Below are 20,562 nucleotides of genomic sequence, written 5' to 3' on the forward strand. Positions count from 1 at the left end.
AGCCCTGCAGGGGGAGCTGGGGTTGAGACGAGACAGGAAGGGAAACTTCACTGTGCCCAGCAGTACCTGTTGAGGCTTTTTCCCCACGTAAATGTATTAATATACCATACAAAAATGTTAACAGTAATTTTTAAAGTTAATATTTAAGATCCAGGGGAGGAGGGGAGGCGGAGGAAGAGGGGCTGAAGAAGGGGGAGGGGGAAGAATTGGGCCGGAGTGACACACAAGCGCCCACTTCCATTTGCTGAGATCAGGCCCCCTGAGCCGAGCTGCTGCTTTTCACGGGTGGGTGTTACTACCTCCTTTTAGAAATAAGGAAAAGGGGGTCCAGGGAGGGTAAGGAAGGAGCACAGCAGACAGCAGGGCCAGGGCTGTGGGAGCTGGGGCGTTCTCACTGACCCCCACTTTCATAACACAGGCCGGTGTCACCAGTTCCACCGATGCCCAGCCAGGAGACTCCCATCCCCAAGTCAAGCCGTGTAACTGCCCGCCTCTTGCAACTCTACAAAGAGAGCTGCCCTGGTGGCATGTCTCAAACAAAGCTGACACTTCAAACAAGTGTGACTGATAACTCATCCACTGAGCAAGAAGCCTGTTTTGGATCCGCTCTGAACTGCATCAAGCCGTTACATAAGCTGCTACCAGGCCCAGCTGAGAGAGACAGAGAATGGGAGGGCTCAAGTCCAAAGTCATCCTGGCTTAGGGGTCACGAGCACCCTCACTGCAACGTGTGCAAACAAATTAGGAGTCTGAGTTGCTAAGGGGGTCGGCAGGAATGCAAGAGACCCCAACTGGAAGGATGAAATTCAAAAGGAAAAAATAAAAAATCATGTTTGGCTCAAAAACGAACCACGAGCACAGACACGATGCTGAGACCAGGGGAGCTCACAGCCGCCCCCTGCTTAACTGCAGTCGGGGGAGAGTTTTGCAAGGGCAGTGACACCCCCTAAAGCAGGCAGTCGTCCTGCAAGAGAAGCTCATGGAAACGCCCAAGGGAGCAGGCTGGGCAGGGGCTCCAGGCAAGGCTACACACGGCCTACCCGGACGAGCCCCTTCACCGCTCTGTAACATGGGTTCCAGCAGCCCCTCCCCTGGGATCACTGTGGAGGGCAAGTGAACATGGCAAGGGACCAAGCAGCAGCATCCCCATCTCTTCTGAAGATGGGAAAAGCCCCTCCAGACCGGCTGGGCGTCCTGCAGAGTTACTCTGTCGTGGGGCCTCTGAACAGGCTGCCCCTCCCTGGGGAGCACCCTCCCCTCCTTGTCAAGCTTCCTTCACTGCCCGGCAGCCACCCGAGCCCTTCCCTCCTCCATCACCCTCTCCTCAGCCAGCCGCCATCCTTGGTACCCTCACCTCTTGACTGTCACCGGTTTCCCCCTTGCTTCTTGGGGAGCGAGGAAACAAAGCCTGTGTTGCTTACAATCAGCCCGGGCAGTAGGTTGGAGGCCTCTGGGGTTCCAGGTAAGGGGCTGAAGCTGTACCACTGATCTGAAACTCAGATTAGGATTTCCCACTTCTGGGGGACTCATTCAGGGTGAGGGTGGGGGAAGGTCACCGGAGAGGTCACGCAGTGCCCACAGGTAACAAAGAATCCATCACCCCCGAGGGCCCCAACTGCCTTCCTTTTCACCCATCCAATGGCTCTTGGTTTCTGTATTTTATGACCACTGTTATTTCCCCTAGATTTTAAACTCCTTGTGGGCAGGGTCTGCGCAGTAAGAGCTCCTATCAACTAGGTAGCAAGCGCACTGGCATAAGCGCTTTATCTGGTCCTCAGAACTCTGTTGCTGACTCTCTTACAATCTACATCTGAATGATGGTGAAACTCAGGCACAGAGCTTCTGAGTGCAGAGCTGGATCACCTTCACCTTGACTCCCCAGGGTGTGGCATGTGACAGTCGCTCAGTAAATGTTTGTGGGCTGAATAATAGATCAATAAAGAATTGAGACTTGTCTAAATTCCAGCTGGAACGTTCCAATTACCAAGTCAGCCGCTGAAGATCTAGTAGGTAAAATTCAGTGGGACGTTTCCCCTTTCAAGAAACTTGCCCAACATGAGGCTTTCGGTTGGTTGCACCAACTTGCTTCCCTCCTTGTGGTTCAGGCCAGAGGGCTCGAGCACAACCAATGAGACGGCTGCTGCCCCACCACCTCCTCCTAACCTGCATCATGAAACCCTCAGCCAGGCAGGCGGCAGCTGGGGACCTCGCCATCTCCCTGGGAACACTTACTACAGCGCTCTCCAAGCTGCCGAGTGTTTGGAAGAACTGTGTTGCCAGGCGACAAGACGGACCTCCTCACTAGTATTGAGAATCTCTTCCAACAACAGCCGGGAGAAGGACAAGGCCTACTGACAACTGAGGATGTTTTTCTTGCCCCCTCTGCCCTGGCTCAAGATCAAAAGTGGGGAGAAATCAAAAGGGAACAATCACGGGCTTCCCTGGTAGCGCAGTGGTTGAGAGTCCGCCTGCCGATGCAGGGGACACGGGTTCGTGCCCCGCTCCGGGAAGATCCCACGTGCCGCGGAGCGGCTGGGTCTGGGAGCCATGGCCGCTGAGCCTGCGCGTCCGGAGCCTGTGCTCCACAACTGGAGAGGCCACAACAGTGAGAGGCCCGCGTACCGCAAAAAAAAAAAAAGAATCTGCCTGCCAATTCAGGGGACACGGGTTCAACCCCTGTTCCGGGAATATCCCACGTGCTGCAGAGCAACTGAGCCCATGCGCCACAACTACCGAAGCCCGCACGCCTAGAGCCCGTGCTCCGCAACAAGAGAAGCCACCGCAGTGAGAAGCCCACGTACCGCAACAAAGAGTAGCCCCCACTCACCGCAACTAGAGAAAAGCCCACGCACAGCAACGAAGACCCAACGCAGCCAAAAATAAAATAAATAAAAAACAAACAAACCAAAAAAAACCCAAAAACAAAAACAAAAGGGAACAATCAGGCTGATTATCTGGGCTTAACTCTCTCCACTACCTATCACTGCACACCCCCCAAAACGGAAAAAGAAGGCAATGATTAGGATTCAAGTGCTGAATAAATATCCCTGGATAATCAATTATATCTCATGAAAAGCAATTACAAAGGAGAACTATCTTCCAATTAACTGTATATTCCATTTCAAAACAGGACCAGACACCTAAACCTCCCCTTCAGAAAGTCACTGGCAATGTACAGCGATAGCTGTGCTCATGGCGAGTAGGATGGTCTGTGTGTGGGTGATGTTTTCATCTAGAAAAGTCCATCGTTCCCCCCACCCCCTCACCGTTAAAACAGGGCAGCAGCGCCGGACGTCAAAAATTGAGCCAGCAACAACCCCCAGAAGGAAAGCGGGGAGGGGGAGGCAGAGAAAGGGTCAGGGCGCCCCCTGGTGGCTCCAGTGCTGCTCTTCCTGCAACCGGCAGAGATGCACGCTGAGCCACTTTCTTGCAGCTTCCAGCTCCCAGGTCATCATATTGATATATTCAAATAAATAATTTGAGAGTAGAAACTCATTTTCTAAAGAGGAAGTGAAGGAATGTTAGGCTGACAGGAATGCCAATAAATATCAACTGAAGGAATTTTCAATAAGTTCCAATAAAATAGCACCAATGAGCTGCACATGCTGAGTGTGACTGCAGCTATTAGGCTGGGATCATTTATTCTGGTACCTTCTACAGGTGTTTATCCTTATGCACCCTTCAGCCCCCCTAAATCACCTTCAGTGCAGGGGTGATGGAACTAAACAGCTCCCAAGTACACAAAGAACAAACGCTTTCTGGGATCTGTCATTTCATTCAGGTTCATTTTTATCCTGTTTCATTCCCTGAACCATGCAGGAGGCAAGTGGTTAAAAAAAAATGTATAAAATAAACTATGATTCCTGGAAAAGAGCCCCACTGCTTATTCAGGGTTTCTCATCCTTGGCACTGACATTTGGGGCTGGATAATTTTCCAGTGTGGGGCCTGTCCCGTGTGCTGTAGGATGTATGGCAGCATCCCTTGGATCACCCACTAGATGCCGTAGCATCCCTACCCCAGTTGTGACAACCAAAAACGTCCTGAGACACTGCCAAATGCCCCCGGGGTTGAAATCGCCCCTGGCTGAGAATCACTGTCCTATCTGATCACACTTCCATTCTTGAGACCACTGGCCTCACAGAAAGAGCATACAGCTTCATCTCCTCTAGAGGAGAGGGAAGTTAAGGAGGAGATGCCACGGGAAGGCACCCCGAGGGGGCTCTGCAGGAGGGATGGTGTCACTAAAACAGGAAATCGGATCTATCCGCCTGCAGTTCAACAAGAAGGCCCAGATACTGTTTTCGGGATGACTAGCCAGCAATGTACCCCTTGAGGACGTTAACAATAAAATAGCACCCACCAGTCAGTGAGCATTTACTATGCCAGGCACACTTCATATTCATGTTCTTTTCCATTTTTCCTGTCGAGGTATAATTTATATAAACTATCTTGAGCTTTTTTCATGTATTCATTCATTTAATCCTCACGACCCTGTCAGATGTGTACTATTAGCAGATTCATTACACAAAGAGGAGAACACTGAGGCATGGACAGGTTAAATAACTTCCCACAGCCAGTCTAGCTGGAAGGATCATCAGAGAGCAGAATGGCAACAGCGAGAATAATGATATCGCCCATTATTAGGGCTGCGGCAGACACTAGGTGCAATTATCACAAAGTGTTTCTTTTTTTTTTTGCTCTAAAGTCTGCAATCCTTTGAAGGAGAGTGATGAAAGCAAAGGACCTTCTCCCCAGGAAAATCCACATACGAGCACAAACACACAAACATAATTTTGCACACAACTGCAAGAGGCTTCTGAAGTCTCCCAAACTATCTATGGGCCTCCCGGGAGGCACCCAGACAATACATTCTAGGCTCTGTGCTAGACACAACATAGACTTCAGAAGAATCCTGCAAGCAGGTAATATGACCTCCATTTCATGGATTGGGAAACTGAGTTCAGAGGAGTTAAGGCCTTTGCCCAAGGTCACACAGCTCTTGAACAGCAGCCCTATGTTCTGCCTGACGCCAGCGTTCCTTCCTCCCCAAAAGGCTGCCTTCACAACTCAATTCGTCCGCGACCCCACACCAGGGCACTACAAAAATGAAGGATGCGCAAAGGACAGGAAGGAGTTACACGTCTGATCTAGCAGCACTGGTGACAGAAAGTTGGCAGTGACGATATAAGGGCTGCTGGCCTCGCAGAATGAAACCTGAAGGTGACATTTGCCTTTCGCAAAGAAGACTATTCTCCTTTACACGTTCTGGAAGACAAGGTCGTTTCATTAGTCCCCAGGAGCCTGGACCCTCACACAGATACCATCCTGTCTCTCCAACCCGTCATGCTTCCTACATGGAACAACACCTGGCCCAGAGGAGAAGAAGTTACAGGCCAAATGTCAGAGCCAGTATGTTTATGGATACCCACTCCCCCTGCCAAAGGCCAAAGTCAAGGCAACCGTCAACACATTTGCAAAGGAGACAGTCAGCAAGGGGAAAATGAAGACGCCTGCCTTGCAATCGGGACAGCCAACAAGACCAGGCATGATGCTAGAAATATCCAGACTTCGACAAACTGGTTCTGGAATGGTTGCAGAAGGAGGATATGAGTATCATGACTCTTTTCTCAGAACAGACGGCTAGAAGCACAAGGAATCCTGGAGGGCGGCCTCCTCCACTTTACAATTGGGGAAACTGAGGCCCAGAGAGGTGCAGGGACCCACTACTATAAGGGCCGGAATCAGAGCCAAGTGCTCCCGATACCCAGGCTGGTGCTCCTTCCACCCCAGCTGCCCCCTCCCTGACGCAACAGGGGAAAAGGGGGAACATTCACTCACTCCTTCACTCCGCGGGCAGCTCACAGCTCTAGGTTTTTACCGCGGACCAAGCTAGAGATGCAAAGGTGATGAAAACAGACGTGGGCTCACCCTCGGGGAACTCACTTTCAATTCATTCCTACTGAAGCCTTTGTAAATTTTTCCTGTGTGTTAGAACTAGAATAAACATTCATTCCTTCCTTCCTCGCACCTTCAACTAAAGTGTCTTGAGCAGCAAGTCCATGGCAGGCAGGGTTTCAGGCACCGGGGCCTCGCAGTGAACAAGCTGGCCAGGCGCCTGCCCTGGAGGAGCTCACCTTCCAGGGGTGGGAAAAGAAACAAACAGTACACTCAGGCCACAGGGGCTTCGGAAGCCTGGCGCCCTCAGACACAAAGTGGGTGATAAGGCGTGGGTGATGGAAGCAGACGGGCAGTCAGGGAAGGGAAGCCTCTCCAACAGGGTCATTTCAACAGACCTGAATGCTTCCCTCCGAGGGCAGAGAATTCCAGAAGCTGAGGGTATCCAGGAACAGCAGGGGGCTGGGGGGTGAACCCCAGCTCCCCTACATGCTCACAGTGGGACCCTCACTGCAGCCTCTCTCGGCCTCTGCTTCTCCAACTATAAAATGAAGCCAACACTCCCACTTTGCAGGGATGCTGTGAAAACTGAGTGATAGTAGAGGTATAGCCTAATTCACAGTAGGAAAATAAATGAGGAGCTATCCATGTTATTAATCTTTTCCAGGCACTCCTTGAGGGAAGATCTGGAATTGCCCCAGACATAGGTATGAACTTGCAGCTGGATCTGATCTCTGAAGCCTGCCAGATGTCATCTGGAAAGAACCAGCATGGAAACGTGAGACTCCAGAATCCTAGGGGTTTGGCTCTGACTAGGGTTTACAGTGTGGACCCTTGGGGCTACTGAACAGATTCAGAACTGATCTCCGAAGGGGGTCTCCAAAAAAGCTTTCAGGAAGAGCTGGCCTCCCTGGAGTGATGCCACCGGCTGACACCCACACACGGTAAGATGACGCTGGACACGGCGCCAATTCTCTCAGTGACCTGGGTCCCTGGCCTCCCCAGGCAATGACCTGACTCCGAAGAACTAGAATGGCAATGCTCACCACCTGTGGAAGCTTCTCAATACGAGACCAACCGTACAACACCTGGTTTGGGGCTCAGGTTTTGTGCCTTCAGGCATTAGTGCATTTAACCCTCCAAACGGCCCTGAAAAGCCAGCGATACGTGTCTTCATTTTACAAATGAGGAAACAGGGCCCAGAAAATCTGGGAATAAAGAAAGAGCAACCTAGCTGGGAAGTACTGCAGCTGGGGCTTGACCCCAGGATGGTGGCTCCAGATCACGCCCCCCAAACCTCCCCCACTCTGCTCCCCTGCAGCCCTTAGCACGTATCTCTGAATTATGGGTGTCAGCACACCATACTTGGGGCACCCACTAGGGACTGTCAGCAGCTTGAGAGAGTTAGGACACCCAAGTCAACCCAGGAGTCCCCACCCTGTGAGGCACAAGGGAGGCCCTGCAACAACCACTCAGGCGAGGAAGGGCCATCAGAAAGGGGGAAGGAAGGCACACAAGTGAACAGCCGGCCCTTTGCAAGACCAAGCGGGGAGAGTCAGGTCACTCCTGCTTCAGGCCCTCTGCCGGCTGCCTGCTGCACTTGGGATAAAATCCAACGTCCTCCTGCTCGGCTATTCCCCTCACCTCTGCCCAGAAGCCACCAAACCCGGCCCAGTCCCCTCATCCCACAGCCTCAGTCCCACTGTCTCCCAAGAGAGAGCTTCCCTGGTAACCAACCTTAAAACAGCCCCCCACATGTGTCTGTCCTCCCACTGGTGTGGCGAGTCCCCAGGGCAGGACTCTGGCCTCTTGCTCAGCAGTTGACAGGCCAGGAGCAGCTCAGTGTCTGTCATCTGGTCAGCATGGGCACAAAGAGTTTTGGAATGGATGATAAAAAATCTAACAAACAGAGAAAGAAAGAAAGAGAGAGAAGGAAGGAAAGAAAGGGAAAGAAAGAGGAAAAAAGGATAAAAAGAAAGAAAGTGCACTTTTTTCTTCGTCAGGACAAGCACTCCCCAAAAATTTGCTAAGAGGGCAGATCATGTGTTAAGTGTTCTTAATCATTCAATCAATTGATCAATAGAGTGGGAGGAAACTTTGGGAGGTGATGGATATGTTTATGGCATAGATTGTGGTGATACCATTTAATGAGTATTAATCATTACCATAATTATTACTGACCACCAAGAGCCCCTCCTATGCCATCCCCATGAACCACATTTGCCTATGAGTCCTCAGTATTAGCTATTCTGCTTGTTATCACACAGACTAAAGCACTCCCGGCCAAAAGCAGAGACACCTGATATTCCAAAAGACTCACGGCTCTGGGTCTGGGTCAGTCTCCATCACGACAGCTCACGTAGCTTCTCTCTTGCCCACGACCCCCATCTGCACCCTCTTGGACCCCAGATTAGGACCCTAGGACTATTTAATCCAAAACTCTGTTGAAACACTGTTGCCACAAATTGAGTTTAAAAGAATGCCAAAAGTTAAATGGAACTGCAAAATAGAATATGGAATTTTATTCATGATAAAATTTGGTGTCTGGAGTAAGTCATCTTAAACAGCAAACGATGACAAGGTGGAAAGCTATTTTGTGCCAATTCCAAGATGGTATGAGAAGGCCTTCTGGGTATTTTTAAAGGCATTAGAGGTTGACAACACGGATTTCTTGTGTCTAATTTCACTTCAAAAATGCACGACTTTCTTTTGCTTCCATTTCAGTATATTAGGCAAACTGCTTTTCTATGTACCCATTACAAATAAGGTCATATTGGGCTTCCCTGGTGGCACAGTAGTTGAGAATCTGCCTGCTAATGCAGGGGACACGGGTTCAAGCCCTGGTCTGGGAGGATCCCACATGCCACGGAGCAACTAGGCCCGTGAGCCACAGCTACTGAGCCTGCGTGTCTGGAGCCTGTGCTCCGCAACAAGAGAGGCCGCAATAGTGAGGGGCCCGCGCACCGCGATGAATCGTGGCACCCGCTTGCCGCAACTAGAGAAAGCCCTCGCACAGAAATGAAGACCCAACACAGCAAAAATAAAAAAATAAAAAATAATTAAAATTTTTTAATTAATTAATTAATTAACTCCTACCCCCAACACCTTCTTTAAAATAAATAAATAAATAAGGTCATATTTTGATCCCATAAAAGAGAGACAAAGATTTTTGAGATAAAGGTGGAGAAAAAAGAAAGGGAAAGGGAGTTAAAAGGATTTGAATAACAATCATCACCATTTATTATTTCAGGTAGATGTGAAAATGATACCCTCTGGTGAAATTCCCTAAACCATCTACAACGAAAAGCACACCAAGAGTTGCAAAGGTCATGTGTTCTGAGGAGGAAAAGGTGGCGATGGGGAAGAGAAACTACAGGGCTATTTCCTGGACCATCCACTAGGTGGCACAATAACCTGGACAACTTGGTCGTCACCTAGGGCATCTGGGGTGTTAGTGGAAAGGGGTGAACTGGAAGGCGGAGAAGCAGCAACTTGCAAAGAGTGGCTGGTAATGGACGAGAGGTCAGCAGTCCCAGGGTCACGGCCCCACTAACCCTCAGTGTCTCAGTCCATTCGGGCTGCAGTAACAAAACACAGCAGACCGGGTGGCTTATAAACAACAGAAATGTGTTGCTCACAGTTCTGGAGGCCGGAAGACCGAGCTCAGAGCACCAGCGTGGTCAGGTGAGGGCTTCAGACTCCTCGCTGTGTCCTCACACGGCAGAAGGGGACAAGGGAGCTCTCTGGCACCTCTTTTGTGAGGGTTCTGCCCTTGGGACCTAATCACACCTCAAAGGCCCCCATCTCTTAACATCATCACATTGGACATTAGGATTTCAAAATATAAACCTGGGGAGGGGACACATTCAGACTCTAGTACTCAGAGCAAAAAGTGCCCCTGAAAATAAACAAGTTTGGTATGCTCATCCTAAAAACCTAGTGTCCTCACCCAGGAATCCCTTGCTCTATTAAAAAAATAATGATGAAAATAATTTAAGGCTCTCAGACCTGGATGCCCACCAAGTTATTTAACCTCACTCAGCCTGTTTTCTTGAACAAAAAGAGTGATGTTATCTGCAGGAGGCTGCTGTGGGATTAAATGAGAAAACAGCATTTTAAACGCTTAGGCACAATGCTTGGCACACCGTAAGATCTACTAAAGCACGTTATTATTTAACTGGGTCACATTCTTACACAATATGACTGTTGGCCCCTCCTTCCGACCTCCTCCCCGAGCCACCAGCTCCAAGAGCAGCCAGGATCGACTGCTGGAGTCACAACCCCCCTTTTCTCCTTTGCCCTCCCAAGTCAGGCAGAACCCCCAATGGGGGATCACCCCCCAAGCCAACAACTCACACAGGGGATACAAATGGTAAACAAAAGCGGAAGAGGGGCTGCCCTGGAGGGAATGCAAAGCCACCCAACCATAAAGGATAACTTTCCAGGCCCGAAAGTAGAAAAAATGCATTAACACGTTAGCACCTAGTGTTGGCGGAGGGTAAAGAAATGCAGCTGTCATACTCCCGGCAACACACTAACTCAGAACACAAGCGGCTACTGAGAACTAGCCCATAAATATGGCCCAACCTTGGCCTCCTATCCCACAAATTTACCACAAAGGAATGCTTAAGCAGAAAAAAATAACAGCCAATATTCTTAAGAGTGTTCTTACTAATAGCACTCTTCCATTCTTCCTTACAATGAATGAAGAAACTCACTGGGGAGAAAAAAACCCTGGCTGGTGATCCTCCCAAAAAATTACCTAGCAAATTGTAATAAATCAAGTGATGGAATAGTATGCAGCCATCTGTGAACAGGGAATGTTGCCCGCCACGCTAGTTCTACAGGAATCAAGCCATTGGCAACTGCAGCCGACCCTGCAGTGGATGCTACCCTGAGGACAATCCAGGATGGAGAAAAACAGGAAGAATTCTGTGCTTTGGATGCTGGCCCTAGATAAGATGTATATCTAAGGGATCATTTCAACGAGCCCAGATGCTTGCATCTTCCCATGAATAGAAAAGCACTAGAATCATTAACTTGAGATGTCTGGTTTTTGTGATTAGCAGTAGTCTCCTGATGTTCAACTACATGTTATTTTTCCAGCAAAAAACTCCTATATATCCTAACACCTCCCTTACCCGTTCTGAGCAGTTTCTCAGAGCGACCTGAGAGGTTGTGTCCAGGGCTACAGTCCTCAGTAAGATACCCGAATAAAACAACTCACAACTTTTAGGTTGTGCGTTTTTCTTCAGTCAACACATTCAACAGGACAACGGGGAGATGAGGGAAAAAAGGGCAACTGTGATCTACGTTAAGAGCTGAATACAAAATAAGCACATCGACAATAGCTAACACTCATGACTCTTAACTCTGATCTAAATACTTCCCTAAGCACATCACGGTTCATCTTCACAACGACCATACGAGACAAGGATTCATCGAATCCTTATGTTTAGACAAGGAAACAAGAGCCTGGGAGGTTTAAGAACTTGAACCTGGGCAGCCTGGTTTCAGAGCACGCCCTCCTAAAGCAACAGGCACGCTGCAATTCCAACCAGCTACAACTCTGCACCCCCAAATCCAGGATCGCAAATTCACCTGCAGGAATGGAAAGGACCTCTGAGGCAGAATTATGGGTGTCTGGGTTTGCTCATAACTGTCTTTACTACTCCCCTCAATAATTAATTTTTCATAACAGGCGTTTGTGTTTTCTTAAGTACCAAAGGGCCTGAAGAGAGAGCAGTAATGGGGGTGTGATCACACATCTTCTCTTGGGCACTAAAGAACAATAATATATGCCCCAAAAGCCTGGGACCAAACCCTTTGCCATTTCAGAGACATGCAAGGGCGGGGAGGCTGCTTGGCAGAGGACTTGTCTATTACCCGCAGCACCAAGGGTTAAGTACACAAGCTCCAGCTCGATGACAGGGCCGAGACAGCCACCTGGCCCGATTATTCAGTGCAGGCCGGGAGCCACTTGGTGGGACGTGAGGGAAACACTCTCCGCTCCAGGGAACAGAGTTGGGGTTCCTCTGCCAGGCTCTTCTGGGGTTTGTGAGAGTCAGGCATCTCCTCTGGAGTGCAATCCTAACATGTTTCACATGCTGGGATGCAATTCTCATCCTGAACTTGGTGATCTCTTGGGACCCCACTCCTGGGACACCCGCTGTTATGGACTGAATTGCATCCCTCCCAAATTCATATGTTTTGCCTGTATTTGGAGGTAGAACCTTTAAAGAGGTAATTAAAGCATCCTCATAAGAGGAAGAGACACCAGGGATGCGTGCTCACAGAGAGAAGGTCATCAAGCCAGGGAGAGAGGCCTCGCCAGAAACCAAGACTGCCGGCGCCTTGATCTTGGGGAACTTCCAGCCTCTGGAACTATGAGAAATAAATTCCTATTGTCTAAGCCACCAGTCTGTGGTATTTTGTTACAACAACCCTAGCAAAGGAGCACACCCTGGATACCCAGACAGACTCGCTCTTCTTATTTTTTTGCGATGACACAGCAGGCAGGGGCAGGATGGGGAGGGTACAGGTCAAAACCACCCACCGCTCAAAATTTCTCAGGATTCTGATCTCTCGTCTGGAACACCCAGAGGACAGACAACAGGGCTGTCCCCTGAAGATTCCCTGAAATTTACAGCCACCGCAGAAAACAGAACCCCCTCCCGCTATACACACTTATCACCCACAGACCACACCGCTACAGGGCGTCGAGGGTCAAAATGGGGATGCAGTGACATTTTTCTTCAGATATGTAGGTTGTAAAGTCTGGGTATGCCTCTATTTGCCAAAGATACCAAATAAGAACACCGGATTTACATTTTTAGAAAAGCGTATGACTAAAACCAAGAAAAACAGTCTAAATCCCTGCCATCAGCATCACTCGAGTGCGCTCAGAGGCATGTCCTCAGTGAAAACACATAAGCAGGGCCAGCACCCTCCTCAAGGTCAGAAGATGGCTGAGGCAGACCTACAGACCATGATCTCTGTCAAACCCAAGAGCAGCTGACAAAGAGAATTGTGTCTGAGATGGCGGGACCTCATGCCAGGGTGCAGGAGACCTACGCGGAAGCACAGCGCTAGGTACCACAGGGTGGGGGGAAGTGGCAGTGTGGAGACGCCTGTATCCCTACAAATGGTGCCTAGGATGAGGCGCCTACGAAGCCCGGCCTCCACATCCTCAATTTCGGGGTCTTTAGAGTAGATGCACTTCAGGGCCAGGGTAAAGTCTCACCCCTCTAGGTCAAGGTGTGACCCACGTGAAGAGGCGGCACTGCAGGTGCTAGAAAGACAAGGCGTCAAATAACAGTGAGCCACGGAGAGAACTCCTCTTCCCTTTTCCACTCCTTCCAAGGAGGTCAGGAAAAATACCTGCGTGGATTAGCACTGAGATATATCTTCTCATGCTTAGACAGGCAACAACATCCAGGCCGACTTACTAACACTGGTTCCTTTTTTTGCCTTTATTGTCACAGTTACCTGCTATTTAAGTCAACTAAGAGTGGCTCTCCGTTTACAGTAAGCATATAAAATTCCATTTTTAAATAAAGGCATTCAGGTTTTTTAGGGGCACCCATTCTTAAAAAATGGCAGGGTAGGTAATAGTACAGAGGTAAATAAATAACAGAAATTTGAAAACCAATGACCTTAGTGCTCTTCTGGCCCGTGTGTCCCCCACACTGGCAGATACAGAAATATCTGCTCAGCTGAACCCGAGGCTGAGAGGTGCCAGCGTAAACCGCATGCCTTGCTTATGCGCAGTGAGATAACCCAATCCCCACCCTCCAACCTCACAGCGCCTACTCATTTCCTTCCTCATCCTTGAATCAGAATGCTGGTTGCCCCCCGAACCCCTCTTCCTTCCTTAGCCATGGGTGGTTTTTTTTGGCGGGGGGTGGGCGGGTGGACGGATAGGACACACTGCCTCCTTAGCAGCCAGGGGAGGCCTCGGGATGGATGTTGGCCACACAAGTGGGAACCTGTGTGCACCTTCTAGGAAGGGTCCTTATAGCTTGGGGGAGGGGAGAAGTTTACCTTTTTTGTGCCACAGACCCATTCCGCAGTCTGGTGATGAAGCCCATGGGCCTCTTCTCAGAAAAATGTTTTAAAATACATAAAATAAAACACCCAAGATTACAAAGGAAACTGATTAAATTGAAATAGTATTATTAAAATGTAAAAAGGAAAAGTAACACACTAATATACAGGATTTTTTATCACATTAAAAAACTACTGTATTTTCAAGCAGAAATGACATTGTGAGATTTTTCCATATCACTGTTGTTACAGGTGCCTGTGACTTCTATCAGTGACCAAGTCACCCATTTTGCTAAGGCTACTAAGGTTCCTATGGTTTGCTGCTACTTTCATAATAAAAGAAAATGCAACCTAACTGTCCATCGACGGATAAGTGGATAAAGATGTGGTACACACACACACACACACACACACACACACACACACACACACATACACAATGGAATATTACTCAGCCATAAAAAAGAATGAAATGTTGCCATTTGCAGCAACACAGATGGACCTGGAGGGTACTATGCTTAGTGAAATAAGTCAGACAGAAAAAGACAAGTACTGTATGATATCACTTATATGTGGAATCTTAAAAATAAAACAAACAAATGAATATAACAAAACAGAAACAGACATAGATACAGAGAACAAACTAGTGGTTACCAGTGGAGAGAGGAAAGGGGGAGGGGCAAGATGGGGGTAGGGGTAGGCGGTACAAACTACTATGGATAAAATGAACTACAAGGACATATTGTACAGCACAGAAACTATAGCCAATGTATTACAATAACTTATATGAAGTATAATCTATGAAAATTTTGAATCACTATGTTGTACACCTGAAACTAATAATATTGTAAACAACTATACTTCAATTGAAAAATCAAGTAAAACAATAAAAAATAAAGGAAATACTAAATTTCAGTCAGAGATTAGAGAAAAAAGTTATAATTTCTTCCCCTGTGCAAGTTCAGACCCCTGAATCCTACCTGTGGAAATGGAAGAAGTCTCTCCCTTGCCCCCTCCTCCTTCCTGGTACCTGGGATGAGAATGGGATGGCTGGAGCTAAAACAGCCATTTTGGACTATGAGGCAAGATAGAAGGAGCCCTGGTCTCCAATGACCATGGAGCTACATACCGGCCCAGCCTGCCTACCTCTGGACAGAGAGATGAATTCCTATCATATTAAGCCACAGTTTGCTGGTTTATTCTTTATTACATAAAGCCACTTAAACCTAACTGTAATTGCTGTATCGCTAATACTTTTACTGAGTAGTGAGTTTGCAAACAGTTTGAACCTGATCATTAGCAACCTTCATTCATCTTCAAAAGACACTCTCTCCCTTACCTACAAAAGTGATTCCTCCAGAGCTACAAAGGAAACCCAACTAGAAAGTTCCTCTGTAGCTGACGGCCTTGCAGGAGACAAACCCGGAAACCGTGAACGACAGAAGTTTCCCTCTGCCTCAATCCTGCTCCACCTCTGAAGCACATCCTTTAGAGCATTCACGCACCCAAGTATCAAGTTTTACAGCTCAGGGAGCTTACGACCACGCACCACACTCCAAGTCCACGACCAGGCACACACACATCTGACTTCATCCCACACTCTGTAAAGTCCACGGTCACACAGGAGCAAGCACAAAGGCACTGCCTCGATGTGCAGGCCCAAGAGTCATCCTGGCATCGCCAGAAGCTGCTCAGAAAGTACTTACTAATTGTCATGGACTCTGGCACCGAGGCAGAAGGTAACAGGCTGCTCAGAGGACTTCCTTGGCCTGGAGGGCTGGCTTCCACACTGGGAAAGGCAGGCAGAGGGAAGTTACAGTCGGCCACTTAAAACACACCTCCTCACCATTCAAAACCCAGCAGGCATTATGCCTATTCAGGTTTACGAACTGGAAGGAAGGGAAGGATGCCCTTTGAAATTATAGTCGGTCCTCATTTGTGGATTCCAGAGCTGCAAATTCGCCTACTCCCTGCAGTTTACTTGTAACCCCAAAACTCCCAGCTCTCGGGTATAACATGGTCACCTGTGAACACGCACAGAGCGGCCAAAAGGCTGAGTCACGGACGTGCATGCTCCCAGCTCACGCCAAACAAGGCAAGCTCTGCCTTCTTTCAACTATCATTCTATCCTTCTGGCGAGCTATCTAGCACCACACTGTTCACATTCTTGTGCTTTTTGTTGCTGATTTTGCATCTAAAATGGACCCAAGCTAGTGCTGAAGTGCTGTCTGGTGTTCCTGAATGCAAGACTGTGAAGTGCCTGACGGAGAAAATACACGTGTGAGGTGGCCCTTGTTCAGGCCTGACGGTAGGGCTGTTGGCCTCAAGTTCACAGTAAGTGAATCAACAACATATGTTAAATAAGGTGTCTTTAAAGAGGAACTGGTATAAAACATAGGTATGTACTGATCTGTTGACAAAAATGTTGTGACCAGGGCCTCCCTGGTGGCGCAGTGGTTGAGAGTCCGCCTGCCGATGCAGGGGATACGGGTTCGTGCCCCGGTCTGGGAGGATCCCATATGCCGCGGAGCGGCTGGGCCCGTGAGCCATGGCCGCTGGGCCTGCGCATCCGGAGCCTGTGCTCCGCAACGGGAGAGGCCACAACAGTGAGAGGCCCGCATACCGCAAAAAGAAAAAAAAAAAAAAAAAAAAATGTTGTGACCAGACACTCCCAGGAACTTAGGAGCAATGGTTCCATCTTGACAGAACACGACCACCACAAATAACGAGAGCTGACTGTGTAGTTACAAAGAATTTGCAGCGTGGAAAAATAGCACTTCACATCTTTCATGAAAATGGCAAGACCATAATCTGGTTACCACACCCCCACCCACACACCAGGAGGAAAAGGACCAAAAACATCATCGATGAAATGGAGTTGGGGTTAAGAGTGAGGTAGTTTCATGTACTGCTGCATTTTCCAAATTTTCTAAAATAAACAGCAGAGGGCTTCCCTGGTGGCACAGTGGTTGAGAGTCCGCCTGCCGATGCAGGGGACACGGGTTCGTGCCCCGGTCCGGGAAGATCCCACATGCCGCGGAACGGCTGGGCCCGTGAGCCATGGCTGCTGAGCCTGCGCGTCCAGAGCCTGTGCTCCGCAACGGGAGAGGCCACAACAGTGAGAGGCCCGTGTACCGCAAAAAAATTAAAAATAAACAGCAGAAAGGACTCAGCATCCTGGATGCATCTGGTGACACCAACCCTTCCTGGTGTCGTACTAATCCGTACGAGCCTCCTACAGGGAGTGCCATTCTCAGAGAGCAGGGCAAGACTGTAACACCAAGCATGGGTGGAGGTAAACAATGACTCCACTCTGGAGCCAAGGTTGAAAATGCAGATGCTACACCCTGGGGACACCAGTTTAAATCCATGGAGAGAAGAAGGAAAAAGCTGTAAGAGCAACAAGGATCACGGTGGCATCAGGGAGTCCTCAGTGTCCACCAAATGTCCAGTGACTCTGGACAACTCAGCTTTCCCTTGAGATACTTTCATTTGAAAAAAAGAAAACCAATGTGGTGCTTGCTACTGAATGCCAGACTAAGCACTTCACAGATATATAATATCAAAGTGGTTTAAATATTATGTAATATTACAATTATAAATTGTAATGTTAAAATTGTTCAATTGTTATCATTATCAAATATTAAAATCAAGCAAATTATGATGGTGGAGGTACCCAGATATGGTCCCCAAAGTGGAATAAGTAAAGGTGGTATGCAAGTGAAATGTGACACGTACCAAGTCTCGGGCCTGAGATCCCCTGGCCACTTCGCACTCTGGGACGTTAGACCAAACCTGAACTAAATTAACGTGAAGTGAGGCCTTGCCCTTCAGTCCCAGCAGGCGCCCGCCCATCCTTAAAAAAGAATAAAAGGCAGAGTTGTAAAGAGGACAGTTCAACCCCAGAGGCAGCTTGGGGTCTGAATACTCACCTGTATCGAGGTCCAGGCTCCGGAAGGACGGGGTCATCGGGTCCCGTCCCGTTCTCCAGGCTCCCGAGGGGGGTATCTGCGTGCACACAGCAACCACAGAGGGAAAGTCAGGGTTCTGTTCTCGTTTCATTTTCCCCAAGAGACAAGGACACAGTGCAGACACTGGCTCACCTGCTACATCAGTTTACCTACAAATGTTTACCGTCGGGCACACTGGACTCTCATCTGCTCCCTGTTTCATCTCTCTGGGCCGTAATCTCAGGCTTGGTATCAGTCACTGACTGGAGGCCCTATTCTCCCACTTAACCTTTTTTTCTCCATTGAGTATAGCTGACATACAATAATATCAGTTTCAGGTGTATAGCACAGTGATTCGACATTTACATACACTACAAATTAATCACCAGGATAAATGTAGTATTATCTGTCACCGACAAAGTGATTACAATATTATGGACTATATTCCCTATGCTGTACGCTACATCCCATGACTTATTTATTAACCTCTTTGATCTGGAGCCACCTGGAGTTATGCACGAAGTCCATATCCAGAGCCAACCTCAGAACCGGAGAATAATAAATCAGCTGTTAGATCGGCTCCCGCCTGCAGTGTCTGGAGATGGACACACGAGGGCAGCACAGCCCAGTGACTGCTGCTTTCTACAGCGCCACTTGCCCTGCATCAAGTGGGAAAGGCATTTGGAAGAAGTGAGGCCATAAGTCATCTCTAGAAACAACAGGCAAGAGGCACTAAAGACTTTTCATAGATGCATTAGCTGCTGTTCAAGTCTCTTCCCAGGAAAAAGTACAAATCCATGGCCCTGGGGCTGGACAGTGACATTAACGCCAATGTCATCCAGCAGACCACCTGCACGTTGGACTAACTTCTGGTTTGTCAACACCCCCAACCAGGCCTGGATCAGGGACAGGGGGTGCAGGGACGGAAGGACGCACGTCCCGTTGCCCTAAGTCGTCTGTCGTGTGACCTCCTCCTCTGCTTACACCTGGTCTGGTCCTGCTCAAGATTCCCCAGATCTTAAGAGGTTGACTTAAGGGAACCTTCAGGGGTTTTCTCACCCTTCCTTCTACCCTGCTGTCCCCACCAAACTATTCCACTCACTGCTACCTCTTTTAAGAAGTTCACAGGGGGAAGAGAAAGTGTCCACCTCTCCGCCTCCCATTTCTCATTCCCCAACATCGTGGTGAGGTCAGGGTGCAGGCTCCGCCCACTGGCCTGGGTTCAAGTCCCTGCTCCCCAACTTCAATCCAGCAAGTTACCCAGCCTCTTTGTGACTCGGCTGCCTCCTCTCTGAAATGGGCTGACACTAGTGCCAACCATACATTTTTTTTTATTGGAGTATAGATGCTTTACAATATTGTGTTAGTTTATACTGCACAGCAAAGTGAATCAGCTAGACATATACATATATCCCCTCTTTTCATACAACATTTTAAGAACGCCCGCCACATAATTAAATTTCACATTTTATTACACATACATTTCGGTGACAGCGTGCAGTGAACAGCGGCTGGTATCAGCTCGCCCTGAAACCGAGACCCCTCCCCTCCCCCTCCTAGGAGCTCTCTGCTCTCAGCCTTCAGAACACACTGGTCCTCCTCCCCTCACTGTCTCTTTCTCTGATTTCTGCGTGAAGGTGTCGCTGGATCACGGCTCCGTGGCCTCTGACGCCCTTGGCAAACCCAGCAAAGGTCCTGGCTCCAGCTCTCGGCTCCGTGAAGGTGACAGCTCTGAAGCCCTTACCTCTGGCTAGGCCCTCAATCTTGAATCCTAAACCCACGTTTATAACCACCCTCCAGAAAGCTCTACTGGGATATGTACTGGCCTCCCAACCGATCGTGACCTTCAAAACTGCTCCAACCTCAGAAGATGGTGGCACCACCCTCCCTCCCATCCCAGAGCTGGTTGGTGTCCAAGACCAGTCAGCCCCACCCAGTCACCTCCCACTCTGCGCTCTCCAGCCACTTCCCCCGCCCCCCAGTTCGAGGGCTCCAGGCCCTCCCCGGGGTCTTCTGCGGCAGGTCCCCTCAGCTCTGCTTCAGCCTCCAGTCGAACTCACACACAGCCGTCAGATTCCACTCCCTGAAGCAAAGACAGGACCCCAACTACACAACGCAAATCCACGGGTGGAGTAAAGACCAGCGTCACCCACCAGGATTCCAGACGCCACGCCTACCCGGCCCAAGTGGATTTCCCGTCATAATACACGACCCTGACCCCGTGCCAGCTGCAGCGGGCCTGATGCACTGGGGCCACAGAGCGATCGCAGACACTGTCGAGGCCCCTCTTCCTTTGCCCCCAGCCAGACGTCATTTTTCCAACTGCCAGACATCCACTCCCTTCAGCATGCCCACACCCCACCCCGGCACTGATGTGCTCCCCTGAACCCCAGCTGCGGGCCTGGCTCTGACTAGGGTCAGGGTCACACTGGAAGCAAAACAGACATGGTCCTGCCCTCACGGACCTCAAAGGCTAGTGCGGGTAGGGCTTCGGGGACAGGCGTTATCAGGTAATTACACAAATACACGATTTCAGGTGGTACACCGAGGTCGGAGCAGTGGAGACACCTAGGTTTACAACATAGTGAAACCAAGGCCCAGGCCGTGTGCAGTGTGGTGGGCGTGGTGGGCGGCAGGGCCGGGGTGTTCTCTAACGCAGCAGCCCTCGGG

General features: G+C 49.3%; 1 protein-coding gene across 2 annotated transcripts in view; it reads right to left on the reverse strand.

The window, feature by feature from the left end:
* The window catches only part of SNX29 (sorting nexin 29), a 555,171-nt gene that overhangs the window by 450,578 nt on the left and 84,031 nt on the right, over positions 1-20,562 (reverse strand). For both annotated transcript variants that reach the window (XR_014017700.1, XM_081257848.1), the window contains exons 10-11: positions 17,875-17,950; positions 15,649-15,731 (exon numbers count right to left, since the gene is read on the reverse strand). Coding sequence is in view for 1 of the 2 variants with exons in the window: in XM_081257848.1 (XP_081113974.1) it covers positions 15,649-15,731; positions 17,875-17,950 (159 nt within the window). In the remaining variant the exon portion in view is untranslated. The remainder of the gene's footprint in view (positions 1-15,648; positions 15,732-17,874; positions 17,951-20,562) is intronic.

Source organism: Mesoplodon bidens (assembly GCF_964165515.1).
Source record: "Mesoplodon bidens genome assembly, chromosome: 15".
Taxonomy (NCBI): Eukaryota; Metazoa; Chordata; class Mammalia; order Artiodactyla; family Ziphiidae; genus Mesoplodon; species Mesoplodon bidens.